Source organism: Mastacembelus armatus, chromosome 23 (assembly GCF_900324485.2).
Source record: "Mastacembelus armatus chromosome 23, fMasArm1.2, whole genome shotgun sequence".
Taxonomy (NCBI): Eukaryota; Metazoa; Chordata; class Actinopteri; order Synbranchiformes; family Mastacembelidae; genus Mastacembelus; species Mastacembelus armatus.
In genome coordinates, this window is record NC_046655.1 from 5,525,385 (window position 1) to 5,543,626 (window position 18,242).

General features: G+C 39.7%; 1 protein-coding gene across 1 annotated transcript; it reads right to left on the reverse strand.

Moving 5' to 3' along the window:
• On the reverse strand, window positions 1–16,162 carry LOC113141961 (mucin-19). Its single transcript, XM_026326648.1, has 44 exons — window positions 16,088–16,162; window positions 15,605–15,649; window positions 15,109–15,334; window positions 14,771–14,900; window positions 14,567–14,630; window positions 14,241–14,323; window positions 13,957–14,152; window positions 13,678–13,803; window positions 13,465–13,585; window positions 13,226–13,361; window positions 13,052–13,129; window positions 12,842–12,911; window positions 12,569–12,706; window positions 12,247–12,396; window positions 12,015–12,109; window positions 11,781–11,913; window positions 11,331–11,574; window positions 11,177–11,217; window positions 9,946–10,034; window positions 9,540–9,694; window positions 9,312–9,450; window positions 8,563–8,667; window positions 8,234–8,428; window positions 8,015–8,087; window positions 7,761–7,930; window positions 7,369–7,525; window positions 7,008–7,118; window positions 6,707–6,848; window positions 6,561–6,589; window positions 5,082–6,431; window positions 4,763–4,975; window positions 4,259–4,500; window positions 3,938–4,124; window positions 3,605–3,833; window positions 2,473–2,645; window positions 2,201–2,270; window positions 1,981–2,090; window positions 1,859–1,890; window positions 1,593–1,746; window positions 1,454–1,491; window positions 1,236–1,343; window positions 1,032–1,071; window positions 570–678; window positions 1–312 (listed from the first exon to the last, which is right to left on the reverse strand). The coding sequence occupies exons 1-44, from the start codon at window positions 16,134–16,136 to the stop codon at window positions 144–146; spliced, it is 6,714 nt and encodes a 2,237-aa protein (XP_026182433.1). The 5' UTR covers window positions 16,137–16,162; the 3' UTR covers window positions 1–143.
• Between the last annotated feature and the right edge of the window lie 2,080 nt (window positions 16,163–18,242).

Sequence of the window (18,242 nt, forward strand, 5' to 3'; positions counted from 1 at the left end):
TTTTTTTTTTTTTTTTTTTTTTTTTTTAAGTAAATTGTTGATTTTCAGTTAGTCGTGTTCAAATACATTGAGTTTTGATTTAAAAGTCTAATGGACATGTTTCAGCATGTTAAATGTCGGATTTGGCCTGGGCACTCTACTTTTCAGTGTAGTGTGCTATAGTCTGTACACTCGCAGCTGGTGATATGCTTGTAGTAGTAGTATCTGGTGGTGAGGTCAGAGCATTGGAGGGTCACTGCTCTCCTTTCTGAGCTCTGCTCCTGACAGCTTCTTCTGTTCTGCTCCACCTGTAGATCACCGTGTAGCACCACCCTGTTCCCATGGGCCAAGGCACAGAAGGGAGGAGGAAAGAGAAGGAATGAGACAGAGAGAGAGGGGTATGTTATGTGTAATAGCTGTAACCGGGCAGAAATTCTGGAAAGGCTGTCTAATTCACATGGAACTGAAGAAACAATGAATGAAACGGCTTAAGTTGAGTCCTCAGTATGAAAACTAAAAGACCTTATACTGTATTACTGGCTGTGTCACAACTACTGCTGTTGACCAGTGACAACTGGATTTCCTCTCACCTGGGCTCAGACACACACTGGCCCTGACACACAGGCATCTGTATGATGGTGGTACAGTTGTCTATGGTGACGTTGAAGCTGGAAACCTTGGGAACACAGCTCTGGTTACCTGGTGTTAAAGGAGATATTGTATGAGAGTTTACATTTGTAGGATCACTGCTGTTCATTTGTACAACTAGCATGTGGATTTGAACAAGACAGCATATTGTTGGGGTAATAATTCAACTGACAGCAGCTGAGCTAGAAGTCAAAGTAGATTAGCCTCTTTTGCTTTCTCAAGCATCAATTTGTATTCATGTAAATTCATGCTGCAGGCTCTGTTTTCAGTTTTTGTCCCATTTATTTATTGGTGTTTGACTGTTGAGCATTAATTAAAGGAATGAACATTCAAAACACAAACACTGAAGTGAGCCAATCTGACAGTTGTAATCAATGGCCTCATTTTATTGGATCTCTACTTACATGTAAAGCAGCAATGTAGGTTGTCCCAAATCCTGTCCTCCTGGTGAAAACAAAACCCACAAGAGTTGATGGTCAGTTTTTTCTTGTTCTACTTATTATAATATGATATTAATGAAATTGGTGTATTTAAAAAATGTTTCAATGCAATAATATAAGAATTTTTTTTAACTCTAAAATATGGCTATAAAATGTATGTAAACGTACCTCAGGACATTTTTCTCTCGGACAGAGTTTAATCTTAGTCTGAGTACCCTTTTTGCTGCAGCTGAATGACACACAGGGACGGGCAGGATCTTTCCATCTGTCTCCCACCTATGCACGTAAAGACAGATATAATGGAGAAACACTCTATGGTTCCTTCATTTCAGTCCAAAATACAAAAAACATTTCTTTGTACAGTAATGAGAACAGTCACAACATACCTGGTATATAATTCCATTATAGTTGCAGGTCTTCTCAACTGATAAATAACACAAGTATATAGTATCAAAAGCATTCAAGGGAATGAAAGTCTCTTAAGATTGTACTTGAACCATCATTTTAAAATATGTCAGTGCTTACCACAGGTCTGATCACCACAGCATGAGCTGTTCACCAAAACATCATTGGGGCCACAGGTTGGAGGTGGCTCAGGAGTTCTTGGAAAACATTCCTCTGTTCGAGTTTGGTTGTTACACGTGCATAGGTGACAGTTGGACTGCCACACCTCACCAGGCTGGGAGACAGGTATAGAAATATATATATATATATATATACTATATGCATATGTGTAAATGTAGTGAATACAACTATTACTGTTTTTAATGAGATGAGACAGCCATTCATACCAGTCTGGGCTCTCCAAACGGTCCTTTACAATCTGTGGGGAAAAAAAGCAAAGAAACTCACTACCTTCTTCCACAGGACTTTAAACAGAAATCTGTGAGCCTTTATAAGTCACGTCACTCACAAAGACAGTCCGACACACAGGTGCTTGAGTGATTTCCTGCCCTGAACTGGCCGCTGGGACAAAAGCAACCTGTTCTGTTGTGTTCAAGGGAGGCCCCTGGGTAAAGCACTCTGTACAGCCAAACCAGTGGAAAGGTAAGATTAGAAATAGTGACTGTTATGGATTCAGTAGAATGTGCAAAAAATATGTGAGGTTATTATTAAAAGTAATGTGTCCAAACCCTCCATTGCAGAAGTCATCTAGCTTATCGTGACATTCTTTGTAAACCAGTCCTTTTGGACATGGCACATCTGAAGCATGAACAAAGACACTACATTTATTCATTTTTATATATATAGCCTATATATATATTTTTTTATTTCTTTAACAGGTTATCATCAACTATAACATCATTATCACAGGTCCATAATATACAGGAATGTGTGAAAATACAATAAGACAAGAAATCATTCTTGTGGTAAGTGTAAGAACAAATAAATAAAAGGAACATACCACAGCTTCCATTAGTCAGTCTTCTCCAGTCAATGCAGATACCAACATTCTTGCATTCTTCAGCAGCTTGCTCTAGAGCTGAGCAAGGACTGGATGTGCTCCTGCATGAATCAAACTCACAGTTCCTCTTTTTAAGGTTCAGATCCACATACCCCCAGCAATCTGAAAAGACACTGATGAAACGAGAAAGATTAAGAGTTTTAGTAAATATGTAAATAGATAGAAAAAAAGATTTGTTTTTACACTTTTTTTATGTTTGCTAAGTCATTATTAGGCTGTTAGAGGTTGTAAGGTAAACTCATCCAGAGATGTCACTGTTGTCTATCTAAGTTGACCTGTAGTTACTGTATATTTTTTCAGGGAAATAGTCATGTTGTACTTTACTGCACTCTGCAGGCTTCTGCCAACAAACACTTCCTGTTCATGTTGTTTCAGGCTCATGGTTATTTGTTAAACTGTAAATCTGTTAGCGTGCATGATAAATGTAGTGTTGATAATGTGCCAGTGTTGTGCTGGAAAGCGATTGTCTGCCAGAAACTTATTGCAGTCCCTGGAAATGTGCAACCTGTTAAACATACGTTGCCCAGTTGTCTACATACAAACTGAACCATAATAAAGTTAAAAAACAGACACAGTGGGCATACTCTTGGCAGTATGAAGGGATGTCTAAAACCTTAATCTTTGGTGAATTCTAACATATTTGAAATTATAGCTAAAGGAGGCCAAACAGTGCACTAAGGTATTGTTCAGCTGTAACTGCTGGATGTATATAACATATAGGATAATCTATATTTAGGTCCTGCTGTAGTGTTTTACTTATGTACCCAAGCAGTTTCAGAAGCATACCTCTGGCTACAGACTGTTTTAGAGAGGTTATACTATTTATTCCATTTCTATATTTTCATTGAATTTAACAAAAGAAAGCTCAGCTCTCAGCTCAGCAACCCACTATAAACCCTTATTAGTTAATTCACTGGCTATACTTCAATAGACACATTGGAAACATTAAAGACTTGAGATTTGCCTCAGACTCCTACCTGGTAGGAGTAGGAGCATGGTGTAATCATGTACTACTGATTCACTCGTCACTAGTTCTCTGAGCAGGAATCTGTGTTAAGTGTGTGGTGCTTACGGATGGTCTAGCAGCCCGCACAGTGGACTCGCAGGGCAGGTGGTGGTGGAAGTGGGAGTATTAGTAGGTACTGGTGTTGGTCCAGAATGACAGGGTACATCCTTTGGTGCAGAATTGCAAGCTGGCTTCAGAGGATCTGGGTACACCCAGTCGTAGGCTGTCTTTTCACAGCAGCTGTCCTCCTCCAGCTGCCCTCCTTTCCGGATACATGAGCCACCACCACATACACCTGAAGAGAAGATGGAGAGATGAGCTCAATATGTGATCTCACAGATCTCTGTCTAGCTTTATCTGGCCTTGTGTACTTAGATAACTGGATTAGGTAATACCCACCACATTGTCCCTGGGTGTTGTTGACAAAATGCTCCATGGCCAGACTCACGACCATGGTATAAGATGGACTGAGGGAGACGTAAGAGCGGATCTCTGGGACATAGATTGACACCATGTACCCTGTGGTCTCAAACCTCAACCCGTGCTCCTCATATGGTGGCTGGATGGTTACGTTGTTCAGAGTGGCCTAAGGCAGATTAGATCAACAGAGCATTGTAACCTTGAATATTTTATTTGAAGTAAAATATTTTGTCAGCATTTTTAATATCAAATATGCATGGCAAATAAGAGTGGAAAATGGAGAATTCTATTATATTCTACCTGAATTGCAAACAAATCTGGGATGATACTCAGTGTGGCTATATTGCTCTGAAAGTTAAGGATGATGCCTTTAGCACAGGAGCCCTGGAGGCCCGGAACACAGTAGTAGTTGTCTACAGCAATGGTAAGCTGATGATGTGGTGACTGCTCCTCCACCAGGATGTAGGTGCAGTCGTCCAGGAAATCAAAGGTAACACCTTGAAAAGATATGTAGTGGGGGTCCCCATATAGCTCACAGCGACCTAGAGAGGGTGTAATAGGGGAAATAGAAGTTAATAGATGAGGACAGAATACAAAAATATTTGAGCCATGTTTGTGTCATGGCTCTGGGTTAGTCAATTCACTCTTGAGCTTTTCTCTAGCACTATCATCTGGTCAAAAACTTGTCTGATTCTTTACCTCATAACCAAATCACTGCAAAATTAACACTGCCATCATTGTTGGCTGTACTTTCTGTTTAGTGCTAAGAAAAGCAGTGGAAGAGACAGGCAAGGGTATACTTACAGTCACACGTCCATGTTTCACAGCATCCATCTGAGACTTTTGTGAGCTGATCTCTGGGGCAGTTGGGGATTGAAGATTCTGGGCAAACCACTGGTGTCAACTCTATGGTCCCGTTTTTACAGGTCTTATGGAAGCAGTCCTCTGTCCATGTCTCATCACAACCCCAGCTTTTTTTCATCTTTAAGTCTATACATTCATTGCACACTACAACATCTGTAGAAGAAGTGAACATAGACAAAACAGAAACAGTGTTGAAGTAATTTAAGAAATAAGCTGCTAGGATAAGTGCAAATATGTAGAATAAATACATGGCACGAACTCGGAGCTGTGGAGCTTAATGTGGTGGTATGTACTGGTGGTCCTGTCTCAACTTCTGGAGTTGACTCTGTATGTACAGTTGAAGTGTGATATGTTTCCTTTGTCACTGCAGTAGTCATGTTTGTCACCGGCTGTCCAGAGGTTGTCACTTTGGGTCTAGATGTTGCAATAGTAAATCCTTTACTAGTGGAGATCTCTGTAGTATATGTTGTTGGTGGCGTTATCGTAGTGGAGGTGGTAGAGGGCTGAGTGGTTGTAGAAGAGGTAAATATTTCAGTAGAAGCCTCTGTAGTGGTGACCTCAGTTGGATGTGAAGTCTCAGCAGGAGTACCATTTGTTGAAAAGCTTGCTGTTGATTGAAGTGTTGTTGAGGAAGTATGCATCGGTGTAACTGTCTTTGGGGGTTCTGATTCTGTCCATGTTGTTGAAGCATTAGTGAATAACGTGCTCGCAGTTGTGTATGAAGTTGTAGACTCCGTTACAGCTGTCTGCTCTGTGGTGTATTCGGTGGTATTTGTTATTGTTGTAGGTTGTGCTGAGGCAGTAGGTGACACTGAAGGCATCACAGTACTCACTCCAGTTGTAGCTGAGGTTGTGTTTGAACTGGTAGTAACTGCTGTTGTTTCAGTCGTTTCTGTAGAGGTGACTGATGTTACAGTGGTATTTGAGGTACTTGGGGTAAAGGTGGTAGAAAGGACTGTTGACCCATTTTCTGTGGTACTTAACTCATTGGTGATGGTTGTCACTGTTGGAGACGTGGTGGAAGGCATTGTTGACCATGGTTCAGTGGTGGGTGACTCATTGGTGATGGTTGTCACTGTTGTAGACGTGGTGGAAGGCATTGTTGACCATGGTTCAGTGGTGGGTGACTCATTGGTGATGGTTGTCACTGTTGTAGACGTGGTGGAAGGCATTGTTGACCATGGTTCAGTGGTGGGTGACTCATTGGTGATGGTTGTCACTGTTGTAGACGTGGTGGAAGGCATTGTTGACCATGGTTCAGTGGTGGGTGACTCATTGGTGATGGTTGTCACTGTTGTAGACGTGGTGGAAGGCATTGTTGACCATGGTTCAGTGGTGGGTGATTCCTTGGTGATGGTTGTCATTGGTGTAGACATGGTGGAAGGCATTGTTGACCATGGTTCAGCTGTAGTTGTTGGTTTTGAGGTTGTAGAAGGCACAGTTGTTTCACTCTTAGTTGAAGCAGTGGTGTAAGGCACTTCTGACTGTGTTCTAGTTGAACCCTTGGTAAAGTTCGTCATTGGTGTGAGGTGGGTGGAAGAGATAGTTGACCATGTTGTGGTGGGAGTGCTTAATGTAGGAGTAGTGGCAGGTGGAGGGGGTGGGGGTGCTGTAGGAGCAGAGGTGATAGTAAGCTCTAGTATTTTATTCCAGGTCTGTGAAACACACCTATTTAATACTTTGTTGAATAAATGTCTTATAGTAAATGTAGTAGTAAGTATATTTAATTCATACTTACGACAAATAATTGTTCCATTTTCACAGGGGCTGAAAAGAATGATACAGAATTAAAATATCTAGTTTGGAACGTGATGACTCAAGTAAAGTGCACATTATGTTCCATTATAAACATGCAGACATATTGGACAGTACACATCCACTTACCACTCATTAGACTCTATCATCACCACTGCCCCAGGCTGAATGATAGTGCCATTGAAATAACACGTGCAGTTCCACAATTTGGTGCATTCACCAATATTTTCGTCATAGTATGGTGCATCATTTGGACATCTGGGGTAACAGCCTTTCCAAGGATAAATATCATGTTTAATTAATGTTATCAAGGTGTTTTTTTTTTTGTTTGTTTTTTTTTGTTGTTTTTTTTTTCAATTTACAGATTCATTTGATTAGGAAATATGCTTAACTATTATATTTGAATACAACTGAGAGAGAGTCTAGTTACCTTCAAGCTTGGGAATTAAGTGGTTTTCTTTGCCACAGGTTAGCATTTCACCACAGGCTTCATAGTGCCAGCTGCACTCGCCCTGGTCATTGTAGTAGTCACAGTAGACAGCTAAATTGAAAATAATCACAGGTTAAATTATTAAGCTGACTTACAGTTTCAGTTTTATAAATTAAACTTTATTACAAATTTAATCATTTGTTGATTTAGTATCAGTGTAAACTTATTAAATACTGCATCTTAGCATAGCTGAAAAGGGGAATTTTGACGTCCCAACTGTGAAAAAAAGACAGCCTTAAGAGTTAAGCAAAATGAATGTTACATTAACAAAAAAAAAAAAAAAAAAAGGCTTTTAACGTACGACACAAATCAGGTGTTCTCCATTTGACACACACATCCACATTGCTGCAGGCCTCTGCGTAGGCTGCCACAGCTGTACAGAAGCCCAGGAACTTCCCCTCAAATTGACAGGAGCAGGACTCCTGCACACAGGCGTGGTAGTAGGGCTCTGGGTCCACCTGAGAAGAAAATGGCATTTATTGGCATGATTACAGGCTCAGGATTCTGAGAGTCATTTCTATAAATAGTTACTCTATGGTATTATATTGCAGTTGACTTGTATATAGAACATTATGTGTTTTTACTGGTTATACTGTAGGTGATTAAATCATCAGCAGTCTAAGCTCTTGCAAACGGTACACTTGCTTATTTTTCCACTTGTGTTCCCAAATAAATATATTTAAAAATGCATACTTTTAGGTGACAGTCTTTGAAGGTGTCCCCAGTGATGAGCATACAGCGCCGCTGGGCCCAGGCTGAGCAATAGGAGTTGCGTTCACACGGAAATATGTCGGTGGTCACGTCAGAACAAGGAGGAGTGGCGGTCTTCCAACTATTGCCAAATGCCAGGGGGCTGGACACCACTAAAAATGACTTTAAATGTTACTTTGACTAGCAGGACATTTAAAGTTTCACTGCAGCACAGAATAATAAGTAACCACATTTACCTGCTGAACCACTTATCTGTAGGTCATTCATCTCACTGGAGTCAAAATTTCCACAGAGGCCACACACACGGTTCTACAGAACAGATCATTTAAAAAGGCAATTTGAAAGTAATTTAATGATTTGAAATTGTATAAAAGCTTCATTTAAAAATCTAACCTTGCTTTAAGCAGTTTCTAATCAAATTATTTTTATAGTAAGGACCAAAATGTATCATTCACCCTCCAATTTGGCTGCAGCTCTACAGTGATACGGGTGTGCTTGTCCCAGATGAGTGTTATCCCTCTGCTTGGCACTGAGATTATAATGTAGAGGCCCACGGTGTGTGTAGTGTAAAGTAAATCATCCCGCAGAGTCCAGCTTTTCTGGAGACGTCTGGTCACCTTCATATCGCTCAGAGTCAGGGTGACTTTACCCTTTGTGGGATAAAACAAAACAAGTGAATAACCAACTCATTGACTGGAAATAAAAAAAGATGAATGGACAGAATGATGCTGTCAGCAACTCAGGTCCTTGTCAGGAAAAATGTGAAACACAGATAGTCATCCACCTGCAGGTCCAGGACAATGGAGCGAGAACAGGTCAGGGCCTCATCACAGCAGGGTACAGTCTCCACTCTGACAGAGAAGGAGCCATTTGTATTTCCACAGTAATCCTGAAGTAAAAACAGCAGCATTAAAAAAAAAAAACTTTCATCTTAAAGAGAATCTGCAGGGTGCTGCTACATGTCCCGTGAAGGCAGAATTTAATCAAAAAAATATTTCAAAGTAACAACCACATTTTACAGAATGAAATCATAGCCACTAAAAGATGACTACTCTAGTCTACTACCACACTATACCATCTAAGGAGCTATGAAGAGGATTTGGGCTCTTCCATAGACGATTATGGATACTGTGGTCAGAGCTAGCAGGTTACCTGAGTACTATTTAAGCCACTGAAATACATTTTCCATACAGTTTAAATAATAATAAACCAATTTGATATTACCCTAATAAAGCATAATAATATGAATCCCCAACTGTCAAAGAACTTCTCTAAATTTAAGTTCAGAAAATTCAACAAATGCATTAAATATTTGAAAGTTGCTATATACTGTATCTCTATTTTGATCTGCAAGAAATAAGATACTGAGATCAACTTAGGTGTGCTGTTAGTACCTTCTTCCACTCTCATCAAATTATGGATATCTGACCACCTCCTGCTTGTCCCAAGTCATAAAAGCACAAAATGACACCATACTGTGAATAGATTCATGTTTTGTCATATATGAACACCACCTTTCATTTTTGATCTCACCTCCACAAGTGTGTACTGACAGTGTCCATCGAAGCGATACCATTTAGAGTCAAAAGTCTGGTAATGTCCATTTCCGTATACCTGACACTTCCTTGGACATGGCTCATCTTTGCAGTGCCACTGACCCTGACCGCAGGTACTGTGAGACAGCATCATTTATTTTAGCTTTTAGATGAGTGCGGGTTATTGGAAGAAGAAGCAATAAAGCAGCAGTAGTGCGTGTTTTACCATTTTTTACAGTTGGTTTTGACATGCTCTCCTGCGCTGAATACTTTGCCACTGTACACACAGGTGCAGTTGTCCAGAGGAACACAGTTTCCATGGTGGTCCTCATACTGGTCCTGTGGGCAGTAACAGCCACTCTCACAGGTCATACTGGCACCCTGGGAAGCCAAAAAAACCAAAACAAATTCTTTTACCTCTACAGAATGTTTAATGAGTCACAAATAATGAAACCTGTTTTGAGTTTAAGTGACAGAAAGTTTATTTGAAATAAAATAACCACAAAAATATTTTCATTTAGCACTAATACAGTAATACTGTAAGTAGCCTATTTTATTAACCTGCTAATATTAATTTAAAATGAATAAATAATGGCAAGACATGTATATAAAAATATAATCTGTTGACCTACCAGTGGTTTGCTGAGGCTGTCACAAGTTTTCTGAGCAGTATTAACTGGGTACTCTGAGCAGTGAACACAGACCTTCCCATTCCTGCACCCTGATGCAAACAATCATTTAACACGTTAATGAAATTGAAAGAGAAACATTAATCAAATGAAGAGACTTATACACAAGCAGTGCTGTTTTAGTCTATTCTCTGAGGGACAGAAAGCCAGTGCAGAGATCTGAGAACAGGAATAATGTGGTTGTACTTCCTGGTTTTAGTCAAGCAGCAGCAGCGTTCTGAATGTACTGTAGCTGCCTTACAGCTTGTTTTGAGAGCCCTGTGAACAGGCCATTACAGTACTCTAACCTGCTAGAGATAAATGCATGGATGAGTCTTTCCAAGTCTGATTTAAACATGATCCCTTTGATTCTGGCAATGTTTTTGAGATGATAAAATGCTGACGATGTTATCGATTTAATGTGGCTGTTAAAGTTCAAGTCTGAGTCCATGATTACCCCTAGATTTCTGACTTGATTTTTAAATTTTAGAGAAAGAGACTTGAGGTGACTGCTGACACTTTCTCTTTGTTTCTGTGGCCCAAAGATGATTATTTCAGTCTTGTCACTGTTTATTTGGAGAGAGTTGTTTTGCATCCACAGAGTGATCTGTTCAATACAGCAGCACAGTGAATTGACTGGTCCATATTCACCAGCTGTGAGTGAAATGTAAATCTGAGTGTCATCTGCATAGTTATGGTAGGACACATTATTGCTGCGTATTAACTGGCCTAAAGGAAACATGTAAAGATTGAACAAAAGGGGTCCCAAGATGGACCCCTGTGGGACCCCACATGTCAACGCCATTTGGTCTGAGACACAGTTACCAACTTCAATGAAATACTTCCTGTCTTCAACATAGGACTTAAACCATTTAAGGGCAGTAACAGAGATGCCTATCCAGTCCTCTAACCTTTGTAACAGGATCACATGGTCCATTGTCAAAAGCAGCACTTGGATCCAGCAGCACTAAGACAGAGACTCTGCCAGCATTGGTGTTGATAATTCTTTTCACATTTTAGTTGTATACTGTTAATGCACTTGTTTACCAACAAACTCATATTTTTTTTGGTTAAAGTCAATATAAGTACTTAATAAGTAGCTCTAATTTGAAAATCTACTAGGCATTACTATCTAAGATAAGTATGGTTTTAAAATATGTGAAAAATCATTTTTGATAAAAGAAAATGTATTTACCACAGTCCTTGGAACAGTGCAGTTCCCCATTTTCACAGAGGCTTTAGAAGACACAATATTTTGAGATGTAAAAGCTTTGCTCAGGTGTGCTTAATAGATGTAATAAGATGAAAAAGCAAGGTATTTCGTAATAATCATTTAATAATCAACTCACCACTGCCGTCCATCGATAACAACAGGCCCTGGCTTTGTTATGCCGCCATAGTGGTGACATTCACACGCTGCCTTTGGGGTGCAGATATGTTCTTGGTTCAGGTGGGTTCCCTCAGGACAGCCGCAGCCGTCCACGGGAGCATCATCCAGCTCACAACGAGGGTCAGAGCCGGACAGGGAACGGCACGTGTGGTTGCAGGCCCGAATGTTGTAGGAGAACTCTTGATTCTTTTCACATTTCAGAGCTGTGATTAACACTGTGATTAATATTAAGCTCACAACTGCAGTTTTTACATTTTAAAGTTATGTTATTGTAACAGACATGTGCTGCTCTATATTTCTTGTATGGTGTATGAAAAGTGCTTACACAAATCAAACTTCCCATATGCTTTGCAGTTTCTATATATATATTTTTTTTGTATGTTTGCCTGCTTATTAAAGCTGAACTCACTGCAGTTGGTAGCTTTCCTCCAGTCGCCAACTTCAAAACCCAGATTGGCACAGGCTTTGGCATAACTGTCCAGAGCGACACACATGCACTGCTGCAGATTGCTGCCACAGTTACAGGTTCTTTGGATGCAAGCCTGAAAGTAGCATTTCATTTCATGTTCAGTCCATCAGTGAAATGTTAGCGTCCATTAATAGTGTATTAAACATTTGGTTAAGAGGGTAAAAATCCTCTCACCGTGTGATATTGATCAGTTGGGATATGACCATGGCACTTGGCAAATATCCCAGTTGGGTTGTTCAACACAGAACACCTTTCATCAGCAAATATTTCTTCAAAAATAAGGTATTAAGGTATTTGTCAGATATCACAGAGAAGCAAGGGTTTACTGTCTATGTCATGTCTGCTTATAAAAATACTTGCTCATATAAAGTTCATGCAGTCAAACATTTGAGTCATTCATTCGTACCATTGTCTGTGTTGCTGCAGGTGGTGGGTATGTTCACTGCACAAGTGCCCACACTCCAGGACAGAGCAAAAGGTTGAGGTGAGTTCTCGACGATCCCGCTGCTGGTGGTGAAGTCATCTGTCGTGCCATTGTTGCTGTTGCCACAGAGACCTGACAGACAAACTGACTATATTAACAAGTCCGATTGTATCAGACCATAAAGAATAAAGAAAGTGTTTCTATATGTTTTCCTCTTAAGAGCTTAAAAAAAGTAAAAGCACTTCTCAGAACAATGACACTGCTAATATGTTTGACTTGTGTACCTGTAGACTTTGTTGCTAACCTGAAATCTTGCCAGTGTGGTTTCTGGGTGGAGTGATATAGAGCTGGATTTCTGGAGACATCTGGACTTGAATCTTCATACCAAAGGATGTGTGGACATGGACATACATGGAGGACTGCCAGAAAACCAGGGCGTGACCTGACAGGTAGCAGAGATTAGTAAGTGAATTGGTAGATGAGTAACTACCATTTAGCTATACAAGGCTACAAGAAAGTACACATTAATAGAGTATATGCATCAAACAGCACTAAGAGGCCAGTTACTTCTCCTTACCAGACTGGTGAAGCTCAGTGATCGCCTCCTCTCTCACTTTAACACTGTTGTATGAGAATGTATATGTATCCTTATAAAAGACAACACAGGATAGTTACATTTACAACATGGAATAAGGTTAAGATTTCATAAGCAACTTTAAAAAATGTGATAGACACTCCTGCTTTACATTTGAGGAACAGATTATATTACTTTGAAAAGTTTCTGTACCTCAAAAAGCTGGAGAACAACTGTTTTCAGAGATGCTTCCTTTTCAGAAAACTCAATGGTTATTGCCCAGTTGAGACCCTTAAAAGGATTTTTAAAATGTGCAGTATCAGTATCACAAAAATTTAAGATGGGTTGATTAATGTTCAGTGTTGGATAATTGGGAAAACAATGTACCTGTGATGCCACATATGTACATTTACCAGGCACAGCATATTGTTTGCCATCAAAGGTTGTCACAAACTGGCCTTCCATGAGACATCTGGATGGGCAGAGGTTTTCAGAGCAAAGCCACCTGCCACCATTACACATACTAAGAAGAGAAATGAGAAGGATGTTGAAGTGATTTATCCCAAAGATCTGGGATCAGTTTGTGGATATTCGGTTAATATGAGAAACCTGTTTTGCCTACGCACCACGACTGACACTTGGTGCTGCGCGTGTTTCCGGTTGGGTAGGTCCTGCCAGCGAACACACACGGGCAGTTGGACACGTTCACACAGTGGACGGCATCTGCGTAATCATTCAGCACCTTACCTACACATGAGGTTCAGTGCAGCTTTAATAACAGTCAAAACAACAGACTCGCATAGCGAATAGCTGAATTATATACATAGACAGTCGCTCACCCTTTGGGCAGACACAGGAGCTGGTGAGGTCCTGGTTGGAGAGGCTGGGGTTTGGGTTGGAGCAACTCGGAACAAAGGGAGAACCCTGTTCTACATAAACCAGGTCTCCTGGGCAAGTCTGTGGAGCTGCAGGCACCGAGAAACACATCACATCAATCCAGTGGAACTAATGCAAATGTCAATCAATGCATTTAAAACGTCAAATAAATGATTTGTGACAACTAATTCTAATTGTTTTTAATCTCAAATCTGAGAAAATATTGATGAAGGATCACCTACTGCATTTGGTTACAGTTCTCCATGTTTTCCAGACGTAACTGCTATTTCCACACTGCTGGACAACTTCTTTGAAGAAAGAGCAACCGATGTATTTGCTTGTTCCGTAGCCATAAATGTTCTCTTCACACAGTTGGGTATAATACGGTACCTTGGCTTTCAGGCAATCCAAGGTATAGGACATAAACTCTCTGCATACCTACAGATGTCATCAGAGAGACCATGTGAATATCTGGTCCTAAGCTTATTTATGGTGTAAATGTTAGTGATTGCCACAGTCAACTTACTAGATTCATTGTGAAGATTGTATCCCGGGTTTGACATGTGTCCATAGTAAGAGCACTCTGTGTAATCAACTGCTCCTTTTTGCCTGATTGCATAAGAAAAGGTACATCAGAGCAATTGAATGCAAACAAATTTCAACATTAGTGAAACCAAAAACTGCATTTTTACTTGTTTTCGCTAAATTTTTCTTTATCACATGTAGCTCAACAAAACTGAAATTGCATAATAATAATACTTATTTATTGTATAGTGTGTAATATCCACAGTTGTACTACTGCTACTAATGTTCTTACCAACTATAATACAAATACCCCTGACACTGTCGTACCTGAGACATTGTGTTTTCCACACAGTCCAGTCATGTCAGTGCTCAGCTCCTGCTCCAGCTCCACCTAAACCGCAAGTCATTAAACAGCTTCACTGAGTGAGGTTGGTGCTTTACAGTAACAAAATGGCTGTGAATATTTCAATAATTAGTGATCTATATGTATCTGTGCAGTCAACAGAAGATTTATCTTCAGCGTGCTCTTACCCACATAGTGTCGATTCCTCCAGGCACATTGTGCCAGGTGACAGACAGAGGAAGCAGTGAGCTCCTCAGTTTAGTGTAGATGCCGTACTGAAAAATATGCTGGTAGGTATGGTCGTATGGAAGGGAAACACTGTCGACAAGTGAACATACACAGATGTCAGTACAGATACGGTGAACCCATTTCTACAAAATGCAAGTAGGTTTCACTCAACTGTGTATTCAGAGCCACACCGTGTGTATCAGACTTTCTTAATTCTTTACCAGACAAACTGAGAAGCACCAACTGATAATGAAAACATATTTTGTTACTTCAGACTGATCTGGATGTGGGGCCAAACCTTTTCTTCTCCACCAGGACACTTCCATTCTGCAGAACTGTTCTGATTTTGTTGATGATAATCTCGACTTCGACCAGCAGCCCGCTGTCCCCTCGACGTATGATGATGTCACATTCGACCCGGTTGTGGGTGAAGCGGGTGAGGATGAAAGGGCAGTTGGATCGCACGTAGAAACTCGACCCGTTAAAAGGCTGGATGACGCCGCTGCCAAATGTCCTGCAGGTGTCTGATTGCAACAAAGGTCAGTTTACAGATAATTGCTGGGAACGAACAATCGACTGAGATATCATTATTTTTGTTTTTACATTTGAAATCTTAAATTTACAAAGGTATTAATTCTTAATGATCTTTGCACTACTATTCCTACGAAAACATTTGATGGATGCAAAATCAATTGTCCTGCTATTTAAAATCATTATACAAAATGAGCTGTTATTATTTTAAGACATGTTAAAAATAAATGATCAGTATTCACCACTGATTAAGTTCTACTTACATTTCTGAGTTTCTGTTGTTGTGACTGATTCAGCTGTACTTAAAACTAGGCGACACATTTAACATCACAGAGGAAGAAAACAGAAAATTGAACATTACCATTAATGAATAAAAACAGAGATATTTTGGAAATAGCAGGAAAGTTACCGTTATGCAAGGTATACAGTATTTGGTAAATGTATTGATATAATGCACATCAGTGAAGAAGTAAAAGTAGCAATATAGCAATATAAAAGTTGCATTGAAAAGTCCCTCGAGTAATGCTAACAAAATGTATTCTAAATATAAAATATTGTGTGTTTACTGATAAATAAAAAATATTAAAAACAAGTGGAAAACCCCATGAAACACCTGAAATAATTTTTATAGAATAAAAATATTCAATTAATGGATCTCAACCCTTTTGCATTAAATCCGCATCTCCTGTTAGGTTTTCTGCTTGAAAGAATGAATTTAAAGGATTCATCCAAAGATTGTGTGGTACCTGAGGCCAGTGAGACACAGACAGCCAGTATCCATCGATGTGAGGTCATGTTGCCTGGTGCTCCCTCGCTGCAGGGGAAACTGCACAAACAGGCCACCACAGGGCTTTTATATGCAGTGTTAGTACACGCACGCTGCTCGAAACTCCAGCCCATACACACAGATGGGTGCAACTCATGCACACACACCTAGAAATACTTGAGCTTCTTCAAATGAAAAGACCAGGAAACTAAAAGTATAAAAAACAGAGGATTAAACATTCCTCTGAGCCGTAATTAAGCAGAAACAAGGAAATGATTACACATTTCTGGAAAACTGGGTCAGTATATCCTCCTTATCATGTTGCATTTATAATTAAAGATATTTTTAATGGTATAACAGTAAATGCTCTGTAATAAACTCCTGTGGGAAATTCTGTGTGTCTGCCTGTGCATGTGTGAGAATGGATGCACAAACTACAGCCTGGAAGCCTCTGCATCCAAATATTTTGTAAAGGAGACTTTACCAGAAAACTTATTGTTGTATTATTTTAAACATCATATTTTCTTGTACAGTAGTTGCCCGAAATTGTAACACCTGGCTAATATCTGGATTTTAAACTGTTATGATTATATTTCATTTGTTGAGGAAACTTCAGAAACTTACTTCAATATTCCATGGAGAATCAGAAATGAACTTAAATGTCTTTAAGGTTTTTTTTGTTTTTTTTTGTCTTTGTAATGAGGTCACTGTTATAACAGAGTGCTAAAGCAGTCTGCCGGAGAGTCACAGAGATGCAATGAATTTTATACAGTATTATCAGGATGGATACAGAAGCTGTGGGAGCCAGTTGAGTATTTTGTTCCTGACAGGGAAACATACTGATTAAGTGAATTGAGGTCTTCTAGAGAGAAATATAAAACAAGAACAAACAGGTGCCATAATAATTGGTGCCAAGGACATAAAATTCATTTTCCACTACACTGAAATTTTCCATTACACATTGTTTTCACAAAACTTTGAGAAAATGTAAACAGCTGAAGAAACGAAATTTGTCACCGCACCCCTAATTAGTAAGATATTAAGTGTTAAGACTGATTAACAGTATGATAAACCAGAAAATGTCTTGCAGGTTATCAGAAATATTGAGTTTGACAAATGGGTGAGGTACGTGGATCAGGATGTAGTTAGTTATTTAATTTGTGGGCTGAGGAAAAGCATCACACACAATTTAGATATGCAGTTTTCAGCTCTTCAGATTTCTTTTTAGTCAAAGATACATAGATGTGAAGTAAACTCTGTGTGCTGGTAAAAGGAAAAGCTCTTTAAAATGAGCATGGGCAGGTGTATGAGAGCATAGTGGAAGCCATGACATAATGACCGCCTGACTGACAAATATCACCATCCTGCTACTAAATCAGCTTGAGTGACAAGGTTAAGTTCCCAATGAGACTTTATAGGTTTACACCATGAAAGCATGCTCTCCCATTGTTGCCCTTCTTCTGCAATTGGCTCAATCATGGGCCATTATCAGGCTCTGCTCATTCTCATATTTCTGTGACGCCACTGACCCATATTCGTCCACTGCTCACATGAATGCACTTCAAACCCATGCAGCCACGCAGCATGTTCACGCCAATGACTTTTCAAGTGGTTGAGGGTGTGGAGGAGAGATTTTTGAAAATAGCAGGTGAAGCTTTGACAGGGTCATAGTAACATTTTGTTCAGTCATCAGCTTTGAAAGGAGTCAGGTATTAGCTTGGCCCTAGATAAGGGCAGGTATTTTCATTACCATTCAGATTAATATGAGACATTCACTGGCTTCAGCTTCTAAAATGTGAATCTTTAACGGTTTGCGTTGTATTTTCTCATATTATATCTTTAGATTTTGAACTATTGGGTAATTTGTTGCCATTGACACAGCACAGTGAATTGTTTAGCATTTGCTGTTATTCAAAAATACTATTGTAAATTGACAAGTCTCAGTGAGTTGAACTAATTAATTTGACACTGACGGGGCAACGCAAAATGAATGTCAGTAGCCAAATTGGCTGAATGCACATATTGGGCCTAGCTCCCTTACGTGACTTGGTTACAAACCTCTGTCCAACTTGTGTTTTTGTAGTAAAAAAGGGTGATATTTTTAGAACAAACCTGGTGGCAAAACTATCGTCTCT

Excerpts from the sequence above, each read along its gene's own strand:
- LOC113141961 (XM_026326648.1), bottom strand. The coding sequence starts at position 16,136 with ATGACCTCACATCGATGGATACTGGCTGTCTGTGTCTCACTGGCCTCA. Across the intron at positions 14,631-14,770 it reads GAGGAATCGACACTATGTGG|GTGGAGCTGGAGCAGGAGCT; the intron begins GTAAGAGCACGC and ends CTTGCGGTTTAG. Across the intron at positions 14,324-14,566 it reads TGGAAAACACAATGTCTCAG|GCAAAAAGGAGCAGTTGATT; the intron begins GTACGACAGTGT and ends TTATGCAATCAG.